Source organism: Corythoichthys intestinalis, chromosome 13, assembly GCF_030265065.1.
Source record: "Corythoichthys intestinalis isolate RoL2023-P3 chromosome 13, ASM3026506v1, whole genome shotgun sequence".
Taxonomy (NCBI): Eukaryota; Metazoa; Chordata; class Actinopteri; order Syngnathiformes; family Syngnathidae; genus Corythoichthys; species Corythoichthys intestinalis.
This window is the reverse complement of record NC_080407.1, coordinates 7,105,502-7,128,154: the sequence shown is the minus strand read 5'-3', so window position 1 is coordinate 7,128,154 and position 22,653 is coordinate 7,105,502. Positions and strand designations below refer to the sequence as shown.

At 38.8% G+C, this 22,653-nt stretch overlaps 1 protein-coding gene across 4 annotated transcripts in view; it reads left to right on the top strand.

Annotated features, from left to right (window-relative positions):
• The first annotated feature begins 1,793 nt into the window (after positions 1-1,793).
• The window catches only part of rassf8b (Ras association domain family member 8b), a 40,867-nt gene continuing 20,007 nt past the window's right edge, over positions 1,794-22,653 (top strand). The window contains exons 1-2 of one of the 4 annotated variants that reach the window (XM_057855431.1): positions 1,794-1,917; positions 21,155-21,322. In XM_057855431.1, the coding sequence (XP_057711414.1) occupies positions 21,211-21,322 (112 nt within the window). In that variant the 5' untranslated portion in view covers positions 1,794-1,917; positions 21,155-21,210. Of the gene's footprint in view, positions 1,918-2,528; positions 2,678-4,633; positions 5,223-21,154; positions 21,323-22,653 lie in introns of those variants that run through there. The other 3 variants (XM_057855433.1, XM_057855432.1, XM_057855430.1) reach the window with 3 other exon arrangements.

Below are 22,653 nucleotides of genomic sequence, written 5' to 3'. Positions count from 1 at the left end.
TGGATCGCTTTAACAGAATGTTAATAATGTCAATGCCATCTTGTTGATTTGTTATAATAAACAAATACAGTCCTTATGTACTGTATGTTGAATGTATATGTCCATCTTGTGTCATATCTTTCCATTCCAACAATAATTTACAGAAAAATATGGCATATTTTATAGATGGTTTGAATTGCGATTAATTGTGATTAATTAATTTTTAAGCTGTAATTAACTCGATTAAAAATTTTAATCGTTTGACAGCCCTATTTTTAATATAAAATTTCTATAACTTATACTAATATTTATCTTTTAAGAACTACTGAAGAACTGAGGGGAATTTTAAATCATGCTGCTTAGGCAATACTTTTCGCCAAGATTGTCATCCATTGACTATGGTATGCCCGCCGGTGTCGTGCCAATGTACTTACCCCAGTCAAAAATTATATCCCCTGGCCGGAGCCATATGGAGGTAGATTTGTGTCTTTATTATTCAACCCCCAAAAAATGTCGCTTCAATTAAAAAAAAAAAAAAAAAGTGTTTGAATTAGGGCTGTCAAAGTTATCGCGTTAATGGGCGGTAATTAAATTTTTTAATTAATTACGTTAAAATATTTGACGCAATTAACGCACATGCCCCGCTCAAACAGATTAAAATGACAGCAGTGTCATGTCCACTTGTTGCATGTGTTTTTTGTCTCCCTCTGCTGGCGCTTGGGTGCGACTGATTTTATGCACCATGAGCATTGTGTAATTATTGACATCAACAATGGCGAGCTACTAGTTTATTTTTTGATTGAAAATGTTACAAATTTGATTAAAACGAAAACATTAAGAGGGGTTTTAATATAAAATTTCTATAACTTGTGTTAACATTTATCTTTTGAGAACTACAAGTCTTTCTATCCATGGATCGCTTTAACAGAATGTTAATGTTAATGCCATCTTGTTGATTTATTATGATAAACAAATACAGTACTTATGTACAGTATGTTGAATGTATATATCCATCTTGTGTCTTATCGATCCATTCCAACAATAATTTACAGAAAAATATGGCATATTTTATAGATGGTTTGAATTGCGATTAATTACGATTAATTAATTTTTAGGCTGTGATTAACTCGATTAAAATTTTTAATCTTTTGACAGCTCTAGTATTTACCCATTTTAAAGGTGAATACTTTTTAAATGTAAGGGCATGCTATTAGTTTTGCATCCTCTAGAGAGCAGTAGTGCGCTATTTCCACTGAAGTTTCCTTTTTGCATCATTGAATCTGTTCCCAAGTGGCCTTAAATTTCCCCAAATCTCTCATGCTTGAAGTGTTTTAACACTGTGAATAAACTTCCAGCCTTTCTATTTGCAGCACTCACTCCGGTCAACTTTTAATCATCTCTTAATTCGCTTTTTGTGTGCGCTATTTCGGTACGGCGCGAGTCGAGGGAAAAGCTGCGCCCGGTCTAAAATCCTTTTGAACAATAGGCCTCTTTGTCTTTATTGGAGCTTACACGGCCGCTGTGAGGGAAAGGCTCATCGTCTGCTAATGAAGTTTAGACATCAGGGAGGAAAACTGTGGATGCAGTCAAATATTCTCAGGGAATTCTGTTTTTTGAACTCACTTGATCCCTAAAAAAATAGCGGGATGAACAACCAGCAAAGATGTGGACTGGTTTTCTTATATTTTCTATTTTATGTCATGTGCGAAAAACAATGAGGTGATGCAGTCCCTAAAAATGTAAGTATTAGTTAACATACCATCTGTTTTTGACTCAATGGCAGTTTAAGGACAGTAACATGTTTTTATTTTTAGAACAGTGCCATCTGCTGGAAGTGGTGGGCAACTCCTAACTTGCCCCCAAAGCAAAACCACTAAGGGTATCCAAGCTATACTGACAACTCATGCTGGCAAGGTTAATGTGGATGAAGACTACAAAGTAAGAGCTTATTTTTCTTTTAATTTTAATTCTTCGGTGTGAGTGCACTTAAAGAGCATACGACAGGAGGAAAAAAAGTCTTAAATAGCATTATTATGTTAATTAGAATCATATTTTGAGACGATTCGACTATATACAACAATTTAGCAAAGCGCAGATGACGAGAAATTAGTCTTTTAATCTGCCGGTGAGCCACGCCTACCGTTATAGGGCTCTAGCGTCCCCAACAGGTGGGTGACGTCAGCGGGTGAATGGGCTCATCGGTTTTACTATTCAGCCCATTGAGGGGGAATTATTCAGAACGAGGAAAACGCGACGATTATAATCATTATACAGTTATACGATGAAATTGTGGCGCATCCCTTATCATAAGATAAGTCAAAATCTCAAAAGTGACGTGCAAGTATGAAATCTAAATAAACATAAATACAAAATGCGTATGAGATAGTTCTATAATTCAGGCAGTGCAAATCATCAATGTGGTGTTACCAGGATGTGAGCCTTTTTCTATGCCTTGCGTTTTCTCGTCAGCTTCCTCAACTTCTACAAGTCCCTGTTCCTCGCCATCTCCTGGACTCTGCTCTTTTTCCTGCCGGCCGGCCACTCCAAAGCCTTGTTCTTCCTCGGTTCTGAAGTAACATCCTTGGAGAAGTTCGCCAGACAGACTTGTAGTTCTCCCTCCTGGCCAGCACCTTCCGGCTCGAGAATCAGGCCGTCCTCATCTTCTCAGGCTCCTAAAAAACATTTTTGTTTTAGAAAGGTGTTTTGATTCATATTGTTTATTAACTAAATAATGCTGGCCACTTACTTCAGCCCCAGTACACCTGGGCAGCACAATACAGCCGTTGTTGTGGAAGCTGCTGTAGATGTTCTTCCAAAGGTGCACGCGGTCAAAGTAGATGAAGATCTGCTTGTAGCCGTTGGCGTAGGACCATGGTGTTTCACTGTAAGCTATTAGATTGAAATAGTACATAAAATTAAACATGTAAAAGCTGATTGTTTTTTTTTTTTTATATGGATGCAGAAATGTCTAAAATAAAATCTAGAAATACAAAATCCAACATGGCCGCCATGGCAAAACAGTGAGCTTTTTCCGTTAAAAATTCTTGGGAACAAATGCTTAAATTCCTAAATTCTTTATAGATATGGACGGAAAACATTCTTGATTCCTACGTTAAAAGCAAAACGTGCAGGTAGCATTTATTTTACGTAAATATCGCAAATGTGCGGCTCATCTTTAAGTTCGCTGTGGCGCTGCCTTACCACGAAAACATTAAGAAGGGTTTTAATATATAAGATTTCTATAACTTGTACTAACATTTATCTTTTAAGAACTACAAGTCTTTCTATCCATGGATCGCTTTAAAAGAATGTTAATAATGGTAATGCCATCTTGTTGATTTATTGTTATAATAAACAAATACAGTCCTTATGTACCGTATGTTGAATGTATATATCCATCTTGTGTCTTATCTTTTCATTCCAACAATAACTTATAGAAAAATATGGCATATTTTATAGATGGTTTGAATTGCGATTAATTGCGATTAATTAATTTTTAAGCTGTAATTAACTCGATTAAAAATTTTAATCGTTTGACAGCCCTAGAATAAACGCTTAAATCCCTGAATTCTTTGTAGATATGGATGTAAAACAGTCTTGATTCTTGGTCCAAAGCAAACGGAACCATGCAGGTGGCATTTATTTTACGTAAATATTGCGAGGTATGGAGCTGCTAATTTCTCCAATTAATATTTTTTTCAGACCGTTTCAAAATGCATGCATGGTACGAAAAAGATAAAAAGGACCTTGAATCCTAGGACAAATCACTCCTGAGACGATCCTTCTTGTTAGTATGCGGTCCAGATTTTGTACTTTTTGAAGTCCGGCATTGTGCTCAAAAGCGATATCTAATAAATGAAGCTGAGTCACAGAGCCCCCTACGGGCAGGCGGGGCGCATTGAATGCCAAATGTGTCCAGTCAAGTAATTTTGATGTCTTGGCTATCATTGATGGTGATAGTAAACACCAGATCTGGTTTAAAAATGATCTATTTTTATATTAAACAAATCACCTCTTACAACACTGGAACAGCTTTAAACTTATTTCAAAAATTAACTTATTGGTTGCCAATGATTGTGAACCTTCCAATCCATTTTGACTAGTCAAAATGAATTGCACGACTGTCGCCGTCAATGGCGCTGAAACATGATCATTAGCTGCTAGCCGTCCCAGTTCAAATGGAATGGACATCTCTCGCCGTCAGTGGCATTGAATAAATTTTAACAGCCCTCTTCATCTTCCCTATGCATCAATAAAACATAGGTTGTTTTCATCCCTATAAACACTTGACGTCCATGGAAAATTTGAAATCGTTAGAGATCCCTGAGCTCTCAATTACACGCAGGGAGGCAAATTATTTTGAAGACGTGCTCGATAAGACCGGCAAGTCTTCAATATTCATGCAGCGCTGCGGCGATGGAAGTGTGACTTGAAGCTGCAAGGCAAGGAAGAAAAGTTTTTCTGTAAGGGAAGCTGCATAATCAAAGTGGAGGACAGGACAAACTTTTAGGACTCTCTTACTAGCACTAACATTATGAGAGTTGGCAGGAAACAAAACGTTGAATTTAGGTACTCCAACCAGGTCAGGCCCCTGAATGAAAACTCACCGTTTTGATAACCTAACATCTCATATGACTCATGAACAGTCTCACCAATTTTGAGGAGAATCCAACTTACTGCCTGCTGGTTTTCGACTAAAACGGCATGTTTTTCAACGTTCAATCCAAAATACCTGATTTCCTGGTTTTGGAATATGGGTGCAAGAGACTTTTTGACTATAAATCCTACAGCTGCAAAACAGCGCCCTCTGCCACCGCTGCATTAAAAACGCTCCGACTGAAAAGGTCCCGTCCAGTGCGGCGGTTGCTGTCGCTTTAACAGGTCCATCATGCCTTGCAGTGCCCCAGTTCTGTTCCCACGTAATTTACAAGCCCCCCCCAACCCCCTCCCACACCGATGTGCACGCACCAGTAGAGAGCGAGGGAGAAAGCGGGAGCGAGCCGCGAACCCCGACGCTCCGTGTCGGATGTCCGGTGAGTGGAGCGAGCGAGCCGAGTGTTTACATGCACATGCGGCGGCGGCGTGACGCGCATCGGCCCGCAGGAGACGATCCCCCCCGGCCCCCCTTCTTCCTATCCATTCCCGCAAAGTAGCCTGAGCAGGGGACCGTTTTTCTTTAAATCTATAGGGGAATAACCGCATGGAGGGGAACATGCGTGAGCATAACAGGACACTGTGAGAAGGTATGCTTTGTTTTGATGGGCCCAATCCAACCTATGCTGATTGATGAGCTAATATCTGCTAATGTATGCATTGTGTGCAAATATTAAATCAAAAAAATACTTTTGACTTTGCATGCATATGAAAGCATAGCGTGATACTGAGTGCTTGGGCAATTACTGGAATTGCAGCAAGCTTGTTTTGTGCTGGTATAGATATACTAAGTCAAGATATTGTGCTCCATTATTTTTTTAATGTCAATCTGTCCTTGGTTGAGGACATAAGTAAATACACAACTCTTCGCTTGTTGTTACTCAATTAAAAACAGCAATACGAGCATTGTAATGACGTCTCAAACACCAATTTCCCTTCCAACAGTGTTTCTCTTTTAATCGTTAATTTAACGTAAACATTCCGCGTAGTGTTGTTAAGTAACTAATCCCGTTGGAGTGTGTCTTTTTGCAGACACACACACTCTCCACTCCGTTAAGCTCAGAGTATTACAAGCTTATTGTATCCACCAAGCTGATTAGTTTGAATTTAGAAGGTGTCAACGCTGTCAAACATACAAGTACACAAACTGATTTGTCCTAACTCTGCGGCTGCCATTAGAACTAGAGATGCGAATCGAGAACCGGTTCCGTTTGTTTCAATTCCACAGACGATTCTCTTATAGATTTCAACCAGCACGTCAGTTATTCATGTTACTCACATTCGATTCAGCAAGTAAGCCATAAGCAGAGTTTATGCCCCCCGCGTGGCCGAAAAGTGTCATTGCATGTAATAGACTTTCCTAGCTATTATTTTAAAATGAGGTTTTCCGGTAAAAATTGTATATAAAAGTTGTAAAGCAATAAAACAAAAAACAAAAATGAATGAAATGAACAATTAAAAAAAAAATGTTTATGATGCGTCAAAATTTGTATGAGCCATATTCCCGATTTGTGTTATTATTGTAATTTTACTCCTTGCCACTAGGGGCTGTCAAACGTTTCTTTCCACTGACCTGGAGTCAGCCCCGGTACACTTAAAATGACAGCTAATCATTACACAGGAGTTGGTAGTTAGGAGGGCACAACAGTTTTTGACTGTGGCTTATGAAGGAATTCGGCCTCCCAGCAAGTCGGCCGGAAAGGCCAAACTCCGCGCGTTCACTCCAGCGTTAACCCTTTTGTATTTACTCCATTTTGAAAGGTTTAAAGAAGGTTCATCAAAAACAGGTTGACAATTTATTCGTCGACTCAGATCAAAAAACAAGGCAATGCTGGATCCAGATCAGCAAAACAACGGATACATCGAAATGTCCTCGAGAAGCGACAGTCGTTAGCTAAATGTTCAGTCTTTTTAAAGCTGCGGTGGAGTGGGCCGGGCAGAAGGCGAGCCTGGGTGTTGTCTTGGGATCATCTTTTTGTGGCAGGTTTGGACGGTCCAGTTCATGTGTCATCTTTCGTGGCTGGGTCGTGGTTGCCACGGCAACCGACGCGTGTCTTGACGTGTCGGGCGCCGAGCTATAAAATTATTACCTTGGTAGGGCGAGGGTGTTCTGACCACACCGAAGAGTCACTGACGTCTTCTCCTTACCTTATCAGGCGAGGGCTGATAAGTTGGTCCCCTTTACTCTGTCAAAGGGCATGGAGTGAAGTCTGCCTAAACTATGGTTAAATGCTTCACTGTTTTGTGGCAAAAGGTGGATTTTTCAGATGAATCTTCCATTGAATTACACCACAGTCGGCGAAAATATTGCAGGAGACCTACTGGAGCCCGCATGGATCTGAGATTCACTCAGAAAACAGTGAAGTTTGGTGGTTACATCATTACCAAAATCGTGGTCTGGGGTTACATCCAGTATGGGGGTGCGCGAGAGATCTGCAGGGTGCACTGCAACATAAATACTCTGAAATATCAACAAATCTTAGCTGCCTCTTACATTCCTAACCATAAAAAGGGACAAATTCTGCAGCAGGATGGTGCTCCATCGCATACTTCAATGTCTACCTCAAAGTTCCTCAAGGAAAAGAAGATCAAGATCGTACAGGACTGGCCAGCCCAGTCACCAGACATGAACATCATTGAGCATGTCTGGGGTAGGATGAAAGAGGAAGCATGGAAGACGAAACCCAAGAATGTTGATGAACTCTGGGAGGCATGCAAGACTGCTTTCTTTGATGTTCCTGATGACTTCATCAATACTAATCCTTGCCGAAGCCCATGGAAGTCATACAAAATATTAAATTTGGATCCCACAGCACCACTACTTAATTCGCTTATGTTATGTAACATATTTTTAGAGCTGTCAAACGATTAAAATTTCTAATCGAGTTAATTACAGCTTAAAAATTAATTAATCATAATTGATCACAATTCAAACCATCTATAAATTATGCCATATTTTTCTGTAAATTATTGTTGGAATGGAAAGACAAGACACAAAACAGATCTATAGATTGAACATACGGTACATAAGGACTGTATTTGTTTATTATAACAATAAATCGACAAGATGGCATGAACCTGATTAACATTCTGTTAAAGCGATCCATGGATGGAAAGACTTGTAGTTCTTAAAAGATAAATGTTAGTATAAGTTATAGAAATTTTATATTAAAACCCCTCAATGTTTTTGTTTTGATAAAATTTGTAAAATTTTCATTCAAAAAATAAACTAGTAGCTCGCCATTGTTGATGTCAATAATTACACAATGCTCATGGTGCTGAAACCCATAAAATCAGTCGCACCCAAGCACCAGAAGAGGGCGACAAAACACCCAAAAACACACGTAACAAGTGGACATTACACTGTGCTGTCATTTTAATCTGTTTGAGCGGTGGATGTGCGTTAAATGCGTAAAAAATTTTAACGTGATTAATTACAAAAATTAATTACTGCCCGTTAACGCGAAAATTTTGACAGCCCTAAAATTCTTGTCTTTGAAGTACATTTTTGTTCAATTTTCACACTACTTTCTGTAGGCGACAAAACTTTTGTCTTGCTAAAATTTGACCTATATGTCTTCATTAAATGATAAATCTTTTTTCAGTGAAACAAATATTTTTTTGTACATTCAACATCATTTAGGAGGGTCTCAGCTTTCATATGAGCCATTTCTGAAACTAATTGAATAATTAAAAGTCAGTTTATTAGCAATTGTTTCTACAAAACGGATTAGCGACAAGACTTTTGTCAGGGACTGTAGTTGTGCCTGTTGCTAAATTGGAATAAAAGTGCCAAAGACCAACTCCACTATCGGCTCCTTGTGTTTCAACCGAAACCCTGAGGCCAATGAACCGTAAAACATATGGAACCCAAAACCTCATACAGTTCATTAGTCCAAATTAGAATTGATAAAGAATCGAATCGTTAAGCAATATTGATTATGGAATCGGAATCGTAAAAATCTGATCAATTCCCATTCCCAGTGTTGTCACAGATTACTTGAAAAAGTAATTTAATCTAGTTACTGATTACTTCATTATAACTAAGTTACTTTAAAAGTAATCTATCAATTACTTTTTACCCATTTTTCTCCCTTTGCCGCCTCAACATAAGAATGACAACAGAAAAATGTCATCACATGTGATTGACTTTCCGATGATTGAATTTAAAGGGGAATATCAGAATTTCGCGCTTACTTAGCCACTCCGGAGCCCCGAAACTAACAAATATCTTAAAAACTGCTTGGAATTTGTTGAAATCAACTCCACCGACCAATTAAACCTAAGCCTAGTGTCAAAACTTCTGAATTTCGGGTTATGGTTAACAGCATATCAGTCCCAATGTAAAACAATGCAAACTGACTGCACAAAATTGCAAAGGTGGTGGCGGGCGCGGATGCGCGTGCACAACCCGGAAGTACTCCTCTCAACAAACATGCGGTCAATTTGGCCACAAAACGTGGCGGCAACTAAGCACTTTACACTCAATCGGACTTGCAACACATCCCACAGATGCTAAACGAACACATCACCTCACGGGATAAATGTGCAACACGCATATGATGTAAACAAAGCTTGCCAAGTTGGAGCCATGACTGCCCGTCGTTGCTACAGCAAAGCAACGAAACGGCCGCGCATGTAGGGGGTCCAACCTTTTGCTGATACCCTCCAGAATGAAGGAAAAAAACTCACCTTCATTCGTGGATATCCACAGATCAACATTCCCTCGCAACGTCTCAACACTCGGCGCGAATGTCCACCCGCCTCAGTCCCGCAACACGTGACGCGAGACCAAAACAGGAAATAGCTAAGAGGTTGTCATGGAAACACGTACCGGGAACCTTTTATTTTAGCATCTTCTATTCAAAATGCTCTTCGTACATTACTACAATATTCTTCATTTTACATACGTTATGAGGCAATGAAAAAATAGTAACGCAGAGACACTAAGGAAACTAACTTTAATCAGATTACTGGTGTAGAAAAATAGATTACTGGTGTAGAAAAATGAACGCGTTAGATTACTCGTTACTGAAAAGAGTAATCAGATAACAGTAACGCGTTACTGACAACACTGCCCATCCCTAATTATAGAACCGAATAGACGTCTATGGTCGTCAATGGCAGCCAACTACAGCTCGATAGAATACCTATGAGTGCATACTTGCCTCTGAAGCCCATGCGTGCCAACTTAAAATGACAAGGTCACCAACGTAATACTTCCCTGGCGGCCTGAGTGCCTCCATCAAACTAATTGATATCTTGTCCAGGGGACACGGGTCAATCTAATCTAATTTCCTTTTTTATATGAAAGCAACTGCTGACATGAACATTCCCTGTTTTGCTTCCCATACTGCAAGCGTGGGCAAAACGTCTGCCGCGTAGGACGAGTGTTGTGCCAAAAGTACAATCGTACACATTCCATATGTGGAAACGCATCAAAGAGCACAAGGATTCTGTTTACTTCATAAAAGAGGACAAAGATTGGTTTCACTTTGATGCCGCAAAGAGGAAGTTTGCTTATTAATAGTGCTCGTACTCTTGTGACACAGTTGTTGATCTTCCATCGCACATTTTGGTACGTTTATTTTGCATTATCTTGACTTTAAATGTGTAAATTTTCAACTTAACGTGGCAGCTTATTACGCAAATTGGATTGATAATTCTAAACATTCCGGGAGGAAATCCTAGTGAGATGCTTATTTGCTATATTAATTCATTTAAATGATTGTATTTCAGTGTTGCGTAGCTTAATCCAAGTGTTAAAATACATTAAATCAGATTTATTATTTATCCTATTAATAAAGTCAGTCAGAAAAATGATGAAAACTACCTGAAGCTTTTGGAATTGTTCACATTTCTGCATAAAATCACAATCAAATGTGAACTAATCTTTGTCAAAATCACACAGATGAAAAAACTGTTTTAACTAAAACCACCCAAACATTTATAGGCTTTCGTATTTTAATGAGGACAGCGTGCCAACAATGACAGAAATATAAAAATAAGTAAGTGAACCCTCTGCTTAAGGAGACTTAAAGAGGAATTGAAACCAATATTTACCAAACAATTTAAGTCAGCTGTGTGCCCGATCACTGATGAGTGGTTTAAAGCTGCTCTGCCCACTATAAAACGCACACCTTGTAAGAAATATCGTGATTAGAAGCAATGTCTGATGTGCATTATGGCTCGGTCAAAAGAGCTGTCTGAAGACCTGCGATCAAGGATTGCTGATTTGTATAAAGCTAGGAAAGGATACAAAACCATCTCTGAAAGTCTGGGTGTTCATCATTCGACAGTCAGAGAAGTTGTCTACAAATGGAGAGAGTTTGGCACTGTTGCTTCTCTCCCAAGGAGTGGCTGTCCACAAAAGATGACGCCAACAGTTCAACGCAGAATACTCAGAGAAGTTAATAAAAGAACCCTAGTCACACACAACGTCATGTGTGGAGGAAAAATGGAACAGCTCACCAACATCAACACCTCATCCCCACCGTCAAGCATGGTGGAGGGAGCATCATGATTTCGGGCTGTTTTGCTGCCCGAGGGCCTGGACAACTTGCAATCATTAATGGAAGATTGAATTTAAAAGTTTATCTTCCTGTTGCTGCAGATCAGTCTAGCACATCGATCAGGACTAATCTTGGCCCATTCTTCTATACAAAACTGCTGTAGTTCAGTCAGATTCCTGGGATGTTTGGCATGAATCGCTGTCTTTAGGTCATGCCACAGCATCTCAATGGGGTTCAAGTCTAGACTTTGACTCGGCCACTCCAGAACGTGTATTATGTTCTTCTGAAACCATTCTGAAGTCGATTTACGTCTGTGTTTTTGGATCATTGTCTTGTTGCAGCATCCATCTTCTTTTTAGCTTCAACTGTCTGACAGCCTCATGTTTTCCTGTAAAAACATCTTGATAAACTTTTGAATTTGTTCTTCTAATAATGATTGCAAGTTGTCCAGGTCCTGAGGTAGCAAAACAGCCCCAAATCATGATGTTCCCTCCACCATGCCTCAGGATTGGGATGAGGTGTTGATGTTGGTGAGCTGTTCTATTTTTCCTCCACACATGAAGTTGTTTGTTACTCCCAAACAATTCAACTTTGGTTTCATCAGTCCACAAAATATTTTGCCAAAATTTTTGTGGACTGTCCAAGTGCCTTTTTGCGAACATTAAACGTCACGAGCATGGCATCATCTTTGGTGGACAACCACTCCTTAGGAGAGAAGCAACAGTGCCAAACTCTCTCGCTTTGTAGACAACTTCTCTGACTTTTGGAGATTGTTTAGTATCCTTTCCCAGCTTTATACAAATCTACAATCCTTGATCGTAGATCTTTAGACAGCTCTTTTGACTGAGCCATAATGCACATCACACTCATCAAGGCATTTCTGACCAGGTGTGCGTTTTATAGTGGGCAGGGCAGCTTTAAAACACTCATCAGTGATTGGGCACACACCTGTCTTAAAATATTTAGTAAAAATTTGTTTTATTTGCTATTTTAAGTCTCCTTAGGCAGAGGGTTGACTTACTTATTTTCCCCCCTTCTGGCATTGTTTGCATGCTGTCGAAATCCTATAAATTTTTGGGTGGTTTTAGTTGAAGCAGACACTGTTTTTTCATCTGTGTGATTTTGATTTTGAGATACTTTTTCATACCACTGTGTATACACATTTTTTGATGAAACATGGAACTTACGTCGGTCAACTGTCTTTTAAATGTCAAGTTCATGTACTATATAGCCATAGATCACAAAAAGCCTCATGATGAATATATTAAATAGATAACACTAAATGAGCAATAATAACAGTTTTAAATACAGAATGGCAGATTTGTCAGCAACCTGATAGATTGTAGGAGGACTTTAAAGGGCACCAAAGTCATAGTTGGAATGTGATTAAGGCCTGTATTACTAATTCCAAGTGTTGCAATGTAACAAAAAAAAACCAACAACCAACAAACTGAGTGAGTCATCACCTGTTTTATTTTATTTATTTATTTATTTATTATTGGAGGCTATTCATAGAAAAGCACCGCTTTCTTCTTAATTGTTTTTGTCAACTTTCCCTCAATCAATGCAGTCATCTGTGCTGTGTGAGCGCGCTTTTGAACAAAAGGTCGGGGGGCTGCGTCGCCTTGGTGACGAATTGTTTGCGTTCAGTCACGTTGACAGCGAGCCATGTGGACACACACACCACAGTGCTTTTTGTCCTGCTATTTCACTTTTTCTCTCGTCATTTTGAAATATCTTGTTCGAGCATTTACCACGCAACCACAGCGTTCCCTCCCTCGCTCTACTTTCTTCCTGTGGCATCCCGAGAATGACGCTCGAAAAGACTGAAGTTACAGCTAAGTTTAGCTTCGTTCACCACGCGGGCCTCGCTCGTGTCCAAGTTCTGTATTGCGTGTCCAGCTGTCTTATTTTCCAGCTTTTTTTGTCGGCGTTGCAGTTTGAGCTCGTTCTATTGTGTCCAAACACCGGGCGCTCGTGCTGACCTGGCAGCCGTAAATGTCACATTTAGTATGGCTGACATTATTATACAAGGTGGAAAAAAATGCTAGTGGAAATGTCACCTCATAAAGCAGACACTGCACACTGTGTAGAGTCGAATTTTATTGCTTTAAATGGGCTAACAGTGCAAGTTAATTCTGTTTTTCCTTCTCATAATGATGGGAAATCGCCGCCGTCTAAATCAATTGGACGTCTATTAACGTCGAAACTTCACTATCAAGCATAGGTGGAGTTTGACTTTTGGGGCAGGGGGGACACAACATGTTGATGACTCCGAAACGCAGTGTCAGCAATAAAATTAACTTACAAGAATATTTATAATAATAAGTTGACAATGAGCGTTTTTTGTTTCCCATCATTCTAAATCAGGCTGCTTAGGCAATACTTTTCGCCAAGATTGTCATCCATTGAATAGGGTACGCCCTCCGGTGTCGTGCCAATGTAGTTACCCCCAGTCAAAAATTTTATCCCCTGGGCGGAGCCATATGGAGGTAGATTTGTGTCTTTATTATTCAACCCCAAAAAATGTTGCTTCAATTAAGAAAAAAAATGTGTTTGAATTAGGGCTGTCAAAATTATCGCGTTAACGGGCGTTAATTAATTTTTTGAATTAATCACGTTAAAATATTTGACGCAATTAACGCACATGCCCCGCTCAAACAGATTAATATGACAATAATCCATTTATCCATTTGTTACTTGTGTTTTTTGTCTCCCTCTGCTGGCGCTTTGGTGCGACTGAATTTATGGGTTTAAGCACAATGAGCATTGTGTAATTATTGACATCAACAATGGCGAGCTACTAGTTTATTTTTTGAATGAAAATTTTGCAAATTTTATTAAAAACATTAAGAGGGGTTTATCTATGCATTTGGTGATTTTTGTGCATCAGTGTAAAATCTGAGAATGTTATAGCCATTTTAAGTTTTGTTATACTTATATAAAAAATATTTAACTCATTTGCTCCCAAAAACGTATAAATACGTTCTATTTTTAATTGTTTCAGTCTCCCAAAGACGTATTTATTAGGGCTGTCAAAATTATGGCGTTAACGGGCGGTATTTAATTTTTAAAAAATTAATCACGTTAAAATATTTGACGCAATTAACGCACATGCCACGCTCAAACAGATTAAAATGACAGCAAAGTGAAATGTCCACTTGCTGTGTTTTTTGGAGTTTTGTCGCCCTCTGCTGGCGCTTGGGTGCGACTGATTTTATAGGCTTCAGCACCCATGAGCATTGCGTAAGTAATTATTGACATCAACAATGGTGGGCTACTCATTACTTTTTTGATTGAAAATTTTACAAATTTTATTAAAACGAAAACATTAAGAGAGGTTTTAATATAAAATTTCTATAACTTGTACTAAAATTTATCCTTTAAGAACTACAAGTCTTTCTATCCATGGATCGCTTTAACAGCTTTTGCCATCTTGTTGATTTATTGTTATAATAAACAAATACAGTACTTATGGACATTATGTTGAATGTATATATCCGTCTTGTGTCTTATCTTTCCATTCAACAATAATTTACATAAAAATATGGCATATTTTATAGATGGTTTGAGTTGCGATTAATTACGATTAATTAATTTTTAAGCTGTGATTAACTCGATAAAAAATTTTAATCGTTTGACAGCCCTAGTTTGAATGCAAAAATAAATTTGAAATGCAATGTGTTTGAATGCAAAAATAAATTTGAAACTCAAAGACTCCCCCAAAAATTTTATTATTTTCAATTAAACATTTTTTCATTATTTTGATTGCAGCAACTTTTTTGATTGAATATTTGAGATTGAAAAATTTGCATTTGAACACTTCATTTTTCATTGAAACAGTTTTCTTTGATTGAAGCAATCCTTTTTGTGTTTGGGCCATGTTATGATTAGGACATTTGTGTCTAAATCATTCAATCCCCAAAAAAGTTGCTTCAATTAAAAAAATATTTTCGGTCAAAGAAAAAAAAACATTTTTAAAAAATATCCCCCCCCCCCACCCCTCACCCCCCCACCCACATTTTTAAAAATTATATGCAAAGCAAATGACCGTCTAAGGTGCTCGAAAAATAATTTTGACCCATTATAAAAATATATTTTTTTGTTCATTTCATTCATTTTTGTTGCAGTTTTACTGCTTTTCAACTTTTATATATATAGGAAAGTCAATTACATGCAATAACACTTTTCGGACACCAGGGGGGGCCTAACCCCCCCCCCCCATAAAATCCGCTTATGCTATCAAGCCTCCCAGTTAATAGAATTTGGCATTCAAATGCTTGAGTATAGATTTACAGAGTGCACAAAAATAGGAAGACTTGCACGCCGTTGCAACACGCTCGCCGATGTTTACTCACTACCACGTCTGGTATGATTTATTTATCCGTCGGCTGGCATCAATGTGGCTTTAAGGGCGCGGGTGTTGCTATTCGCGGGTGAAGAAAATCGAAGGTCGTTTCCACAAGGGAGCACATGTGATGTCGCGCGGCAAATTTGATTAGAGTCTTAAGTTAGTGCTGTCTTTTTCATTTAGATGCTACAAAAGTGCCTTTTCATCAAAAAGAAGAGCAGATGCTTCTGAACATCTGCTGTGTCTATGCACATATGGCTCAAATGTACATTCGTAGAAGGAAATTTGGTAACATTTTATTTGAAAGTGGCATCGTAAGATCCGGCAAACTATGTCACTTTTGAATGGATGTAAAAGATTCGGCCTGGAGATAAATGGAGTGAGTGTCAAAATTTGACACTTAATGACATCTGTAATTAGCATTCATTAATCAAGGTTGACCGATATGGGATTTTCAAATGCCGATGCTGATACCGATATCCAAAAATAAATTTCAGAAAATTGCCGATATCCAAAACCTATTTTGTGAGCCGATATTTGAGGCCAATATACTTTGAAGGAGATAGTACCTTTTCTCGTAGGCACAGTCTAACTGTTTGCATTACTGTAACACACCCAATATAAAATAAATAGCACTTATGCCATAGTTTAGGGAAAACAAGCAGAAGTTAGGGCATAAAAGATACACAACACCTTCTTATCATGGAAGCCCAAAGATTGACGCACCAACTCTCGCAATCAGTTCTCCTGGACAGTCCAGAACAAATGGTGGGACGGTCTGTCCCAGCACAAGGAGCACCGGAGAACGCCCGATATCCAACTGATAACACGACTGACTAGACTTCAAGATCCCCTTTGACGCTGAGGTGGCAAAATCCTCAATGTTCGTTGCCCGGACAACAGTAACTCCCAAATCCTCCTGTCCAATCAACAAACACATAATAATCCCAAACAAACCCTTCTTCCTGCCCATGGCCCGCCCCGCGAGAGCCCTCAAAAGACTGAATGTTCAACTACTCATTATTTTTTTCCCGGGAACCTTTTGTTGACGTGTGATATGGTGACCTTGGAACGAGTTTGCTTCCTCGCCTGAGTCTGTGTCTGTTTCGCCATTCTGTTGATCACTGTCGACCCGAATAAATTGTCAACTTGTTCTCAGGGAGCCTTCTTTTAACCTTTCAAAATGGAGTCAGTACAAAGGGTTAAGACTAAGATTATAGAATGGAATAGCCCTTTATTTTCATTATACAATATATACTGTTAGCAAATGAGGCTAGCGGCCACCTGTCGTAAAAGGAGCTTTTCTGGTGAAAATTCTTGTGAATAAATGCTTAAATTCTTGAATTCTTCATAGATATGGACGTAAAACAGTTTCGATTCTTGGTTGAAAGCAAAGAAACAGTGCATTTAGCGTTTATTTTACGTATATTGATGAAGTACAATGCTACTATGTTAGCAAATAAGGTTAGCGACCGCCTGGCGTAAACAGAGCTTTTGTGGCAAAAATTCCTGAATTCTTTATAGATATGGACGTAAATAGTCTCGATTCTTGGTTAAAAGCAAAGAAACCGTGCAGTTAGTGTTTATTTTACGTATATTGATGAAGTACAATGCTACTATGTTAGCAAATGAGGCTAGCGGCCACCTGGCGTAAAAGGAGTTTTTTTGGACAAAAATTCTTGTGAAGAAATGCTTAAATCACCGAATTCTTCATGGATATGGACGTAAAACAGTCTTGATTCTTGGTTATAAGCAAAAAACTTGCAGTTAGCGTTTATTTTACGTATACTGATGAAGTACAATGCTACTATGTTAGCAAATGAGGCTAGCGGCCACCTGGCGTAAAAGGAGTTTTTTTTGGACAAAAATTCTTGTGAATAAATGCTTAAATCACCGAATTCTTCATGGATATTGACGTAAAACAGTCTCGATTCTTGGTTAAAAGCAAAGAAACCGTGCAGTTAGTGTTTATTTTACGTATATTGATGAAGTACAATGCTACTATGTTAGCGAATGAGGCTAGCGGCCACCTGGCGTAAAAGGAGTTTTTTTTTTTACAAAAATTCTTGTGAATAAATGCTTAAATCACCAAATTCTTCATGGATATGGACGTAAAACAGTCTCGATTCTTGGTTATAAGCAAAAAAAACTTGCAGTTAGCGTTTATTTTACGTATACTGATGAAGTACAATGCTACTATGTTAGCAAATGAGGCTAGCGGCCACCTGGCGTAAAAGGAGTTTTTTTGGACAAAAATTCTTGTGAATAAATGCTTAAATCACCGAATTCTTCATGGATATGGACGTAAAACTGTCTCGATTCTTGGTTAAAAGCAAAGAAACCGTGCAGTTAGTGTTTATTTTACGTATATTGATGAAGTACAATGCTACTATGTTAGCGAATGAGGCTAGCGGCCACCTGGCGTAAAAAGAGTATTTTTTGACAAAAATTCTTGTGAATAAATGCTTAAATCACCGAATTCTTCATGGATATGGACTAAAACAGTCTCGATTCTTGGTTAAAAGCAAAAAAAAAAAACGTGCAGTTAGTGTTTATTTTATGTATATTGACGAAGTACAGTGCTACTATGTTAGCAAATGAGGCTAGCAGCCACCTGGCGTAAAAGGGGTTTTTTGGGACAAAAATTATTGTGAATAAATGCTTAAATCACCGAATTCTTCATGGATATGGACATAAAACAGTCTCGATTCTTGGTTAAAAGCAAAAAAAAAACGTGCAGCTAGCGTTTATTTTACGTATATCGACGAAGTACAATGCTACTATGTTAGCAAATGAGGCTAGCGCCCACCTGGCGTAAAAGGAGTTTTTCTGGTGAAAATTCTTGTGAATAAATGCTTAAATCCCCGAAATCTTCATCGATATGGTCGCAAAACAGTCTCGATTCTTGGTTAAAAGCAAAGAAACCGTGCAGTTAGTGTTTATTTTACGTATATTGATGAAGTACAATGCTACTATGTTAACTAATGAGGCTAGTGGACGCCTGGCGTAAACAGGAGCTTTTCTGGCAAAAATTCTTGTGAATAAATGCTTAAATCCCCGAATTCTTCATAGATAACGACGTAAAACAGTCTCGATTCTTGGTTAAAAGTAAGCTATGAGGCTAGTCAGTTACAAAAATTAGCCGCCTCCATGTGTAAACAAAGAAGAAAATTCCTGCGAATAAATGCTTCAATCACGCATGCATGGTACGAAAATATAATATTTACCTTAAATCCTCAAACAAATCACTCCTGAGACAATCCTTGTTTGTATGCGGTACAGCTTTCGTAGTTAAATCCGATTTTATGTAAATCCAAGATTAAATCCGACATGAGCGTGTGCCGTCTTCAGCTATTACTAAATGAAGCTCGGCCCCCTCTGATAAGGCGTCGCGCAAAAAATGACGAAGTGACACGTCAATAGTGATGATGTCTATGTATGACGGTCTTATGATGCCACTATCAAATAAAGTGTTACTGGAAATTTGAATAAAATATTGTGCAGGCTTTAAAGGCTTTAAAAAGAACAGTTTTGGGGGGCATTTTATTACTTAAAGCATTGGTGGTTTTGAGCGGTAGTTGACCTCACTACAATAATAATCACATTTAAATGACTAGCTATTATGAAAATTACCTCTGCCAAGTACGCTGTGAAACTTTATGAGCCCATTAGGTATTATTTTTGTGAAAATCCAGTTTTTCCCACACTTTTCTCAATTGATTCTCATTTTTTTACATGAACGTACATGAAAAAAACCACTATGTGAATCCGTTCCTCAGCTCCGACATTTCATTGCCTCTCGTGAAAATGCGACACATCATCACATCTAATGCTAATGCTCCCCTGCCAGCTGCCTAATGTGCCTATGGTGATACACATCTCTCTAACCTGTCATTTGAATGGAGAGATCCACCCTGGGAGGTTTGCGCACAAAAAAAAGGCCCGAGTGTTAAGCACCGGTGCCTTCTGCTGCGGTCGGTGCGGCTGCTTTGGCCCCTGCCAGGTCGATAATGAGTCCGCTGAGGTGCTTGTGTCAGCAGTTTGAAATAGCTTTCCAGCTGCGTGCATGCAATTGCTATTAGCTTTGCCGCATGGAAATCACACTGGAAGAGAGGGGCTATTTGTATGAAAAGTAGGGCTGTCAAACGATTAAAATTTTTAATTGAGTTAATTACAGTTTAAAAATTAATTAATCGTAATTAATCGCAATTCAAACCATCTATAAAATATGCCATGTTTTTCAGTAAATTATTCTTGGAATAGAAAGATAAGACACAAGACAGATATATACCTTCAACATGTGGTACATAAGTACTGTATTTGTTTATTATAACAATAAATCAACAAGATGGCATTAACATTATTAACATTCTCTTAAAGCGATCCATGGATAGAAAGACTTGCAGTTCTTAAAAGATAAATGTTAGTACAAGTTATAGAAATTGTATATTAAAACCCCTCTTAATGTTTTCGTTTTATTAAAATTTGTAAAATTTTCAATCAAAAAATAAACTAGTAGCTTGCCATTTTTGATGTCAATAATTACACCATGCTCACTCATGGTACTAACCCATAAAATCAGTTGGACCCAAGCGCCAGCAGAGGGCGCCAAACACCAAAAAAACAAGTAACAAGCGGACATTAAACTACTGTCATTTTAATCTGTTTGAGCGGGGCATGTGCGTTAATTACGTCAAATATTTTAACGTGATTAATTTTAAAAATTAAATACCACCTTTTAACGTGATATTTTTGACAGCCCTAATAAAAAGCTATTTATTCAACAGCCTCGAAAATCTGGCAGAGGTTCTTGTACAGTGTATCACAAAAGTGAGTACACCCCTTGGATATCTGCAGATATTTATGTCTTTTCATGGGACAACACTAACAAACTGACAGTTTGACACAATGAAAAGTTGTATGTGTGCAGCTTATATAATAGAGTTAATGTATTTTCCCCTCAAAATAACTCAAAATATAGCCATTAATATCTAAACCCATGGCAACAAAGGTGAGTACACTCCTTAGAAACTACATCCCTAAATGTCCAAATTGAGTACTGCTTGTTATTTACCCTCCAAAATGTCATGTGACTCGTTACAGGAGTGCTATTAGCATTGCTGCAGAGATTGAAGAGGTGGGGGGTCAGCCTGCTAGTGCTCAGACCATAAGCCGCACTCTACATCAAATTGGTGTGCATGGCTGTCACCACAGGAGGAAGCCTCTTCTGGGGGGGAGGGGGTGGCATCAATAATTGATTTATAATCGAATCGTCGCCTCTGAATCGTGATCGAATCGTTAGGTGCCCAAAGATTCCCACCTCTCCTCTAGTAGTTTCTATGGGGTGTACTCACTTTTTTGCCAAGGGTTTAGATATTAATGGCTATATTTTTAGTTATTTTTAGGGGAAAATAATTTAACTCTTTGATATAAGCTGCACACAGACTACTTTCATTGTGTCAAAGTGTCATTTTGTCAGTGTTGTCCCATGAAACGATACACTTAAATATCTGCAGAAATGCGAGGGGTGTACTCACTTTCGTGATACACCGTATGTTTTCTTAAAGCTCCAAATCAACGAAATTGAATAAACATTCAGCTTTCCATAACTAATCGATATCAAACAATTGCTATTTACTCTTTTTTCTTCTTCCTCTAGATGGCCAGCGAATCCCTTAACACCCCCTTGTGGTGTGGAGGAATGAGGGTGTCTGGATGAAGGCCATGGAGCTGAAAGTCTGGGTGGACGGCGTACAGCGCATCGTGTGCGGCGTTACAGAGTTCACCACCTGCCAAGAAGTGGTCATCGCGCTCGCTCAAGCCATCGGTGAGATCCGCAATTCAACAGTGTTTAAAATTTTAAAAGCTGAAAGTCGCAAAGTGTCAGATTTATCCACTCCAGCTGTAAATTCAGGCCTAAATGCACCCAAAGTGGTTACATTGTATATCTCTGTTTCCCACAAGCCTCCCGCTTCAAATATTGTTCTCCTGGTGGTCTTGAATGCCGACTGTGAAACAGGAATTATGGCGCTCACTGTCTTTTGTGCAGCCTGTGCCTTTTTGTCCTGCACAGCACGGCACTTTGTGCCCGTCCACTGTGATGAATGCGCCTCTATTGCTCGCACCCACGCTCTATCTGCACACACATACAGACTGAATTCACAGAGCTGTGAACCATTGAACCCAGTTCCCAGTACCCACCTTTTGTTGATGTGGAATTTCCCCACCATAAAATCCTTTTAGTGTTTACTGTAAAAGTGTTCTTTTTTCCTTTGTGACATGTGGGAGAAGAATTGCTTTGAAATACGGCCTTACACCTTTAAAAGTAGTGGGAACATTAGAGTTGAAGAGTCTACACTAGAGCACTTGTTGAATGGAAAGAGAAATAACAGGGTTGAACTGTGTATAAGGCAAGGGAGTCCACTGCTAGCCAAAAGTTTTGGCACCCCTGCAATTCTGTCAGATAATGCTCAATTTCTCTCAGAAAATGATTGCAATTACAAATGCTTGGGTGGTAATATCTTCATTTATTTTGCTTGCAATGAAAAAAACACAACAGAGAATAATAAAAAAAAAAAAAATTATAATTTGACACAAAACTCGAAAAATGGGCCGGATAAAAGCATTACCACCCTTTGAAAAATCATGTGATGCTTCTCTAATTGGTTTAATAAACAGCAACTGTTACTTACCTGTGGCACATAACTAAATGACACTTGCAGCCAGTTAAAATGGATTAAAGTTGACTCAACCTCAGTCCTGTGTCCTTGTGTGTACCACATTGAGCATGGATGAAAAAAAGAAGACCAAAGACCTGTCTTCGGACTTGAGAAGCAAAATTGTGAGGAATCATGGCAATCTCAAGGCTACAAGTCCATCTCCAAAGACTTGAATGTTCCTGTGTCTACCGTGCGCAGTGTCATCAAAAAGTGTTAAGCCCATGGCACTGTGGCTAACCTCCCTAGATGTGGACTGAAAAGAAAAATTGACGAGAGATTTCAAAGAAAGATTGGGCGGATGGTGGATAAAGAACCTCGACTAACATCCAAACAAGTTCTAGCTGTCCTGCAGTCCGAGGGAACAACAGCGTCAACCCTCGACTCAACCTCTCTGAGATTTGAAAGGTGCCTTCTTCAAACTGCCATTTTCCGATTTCTC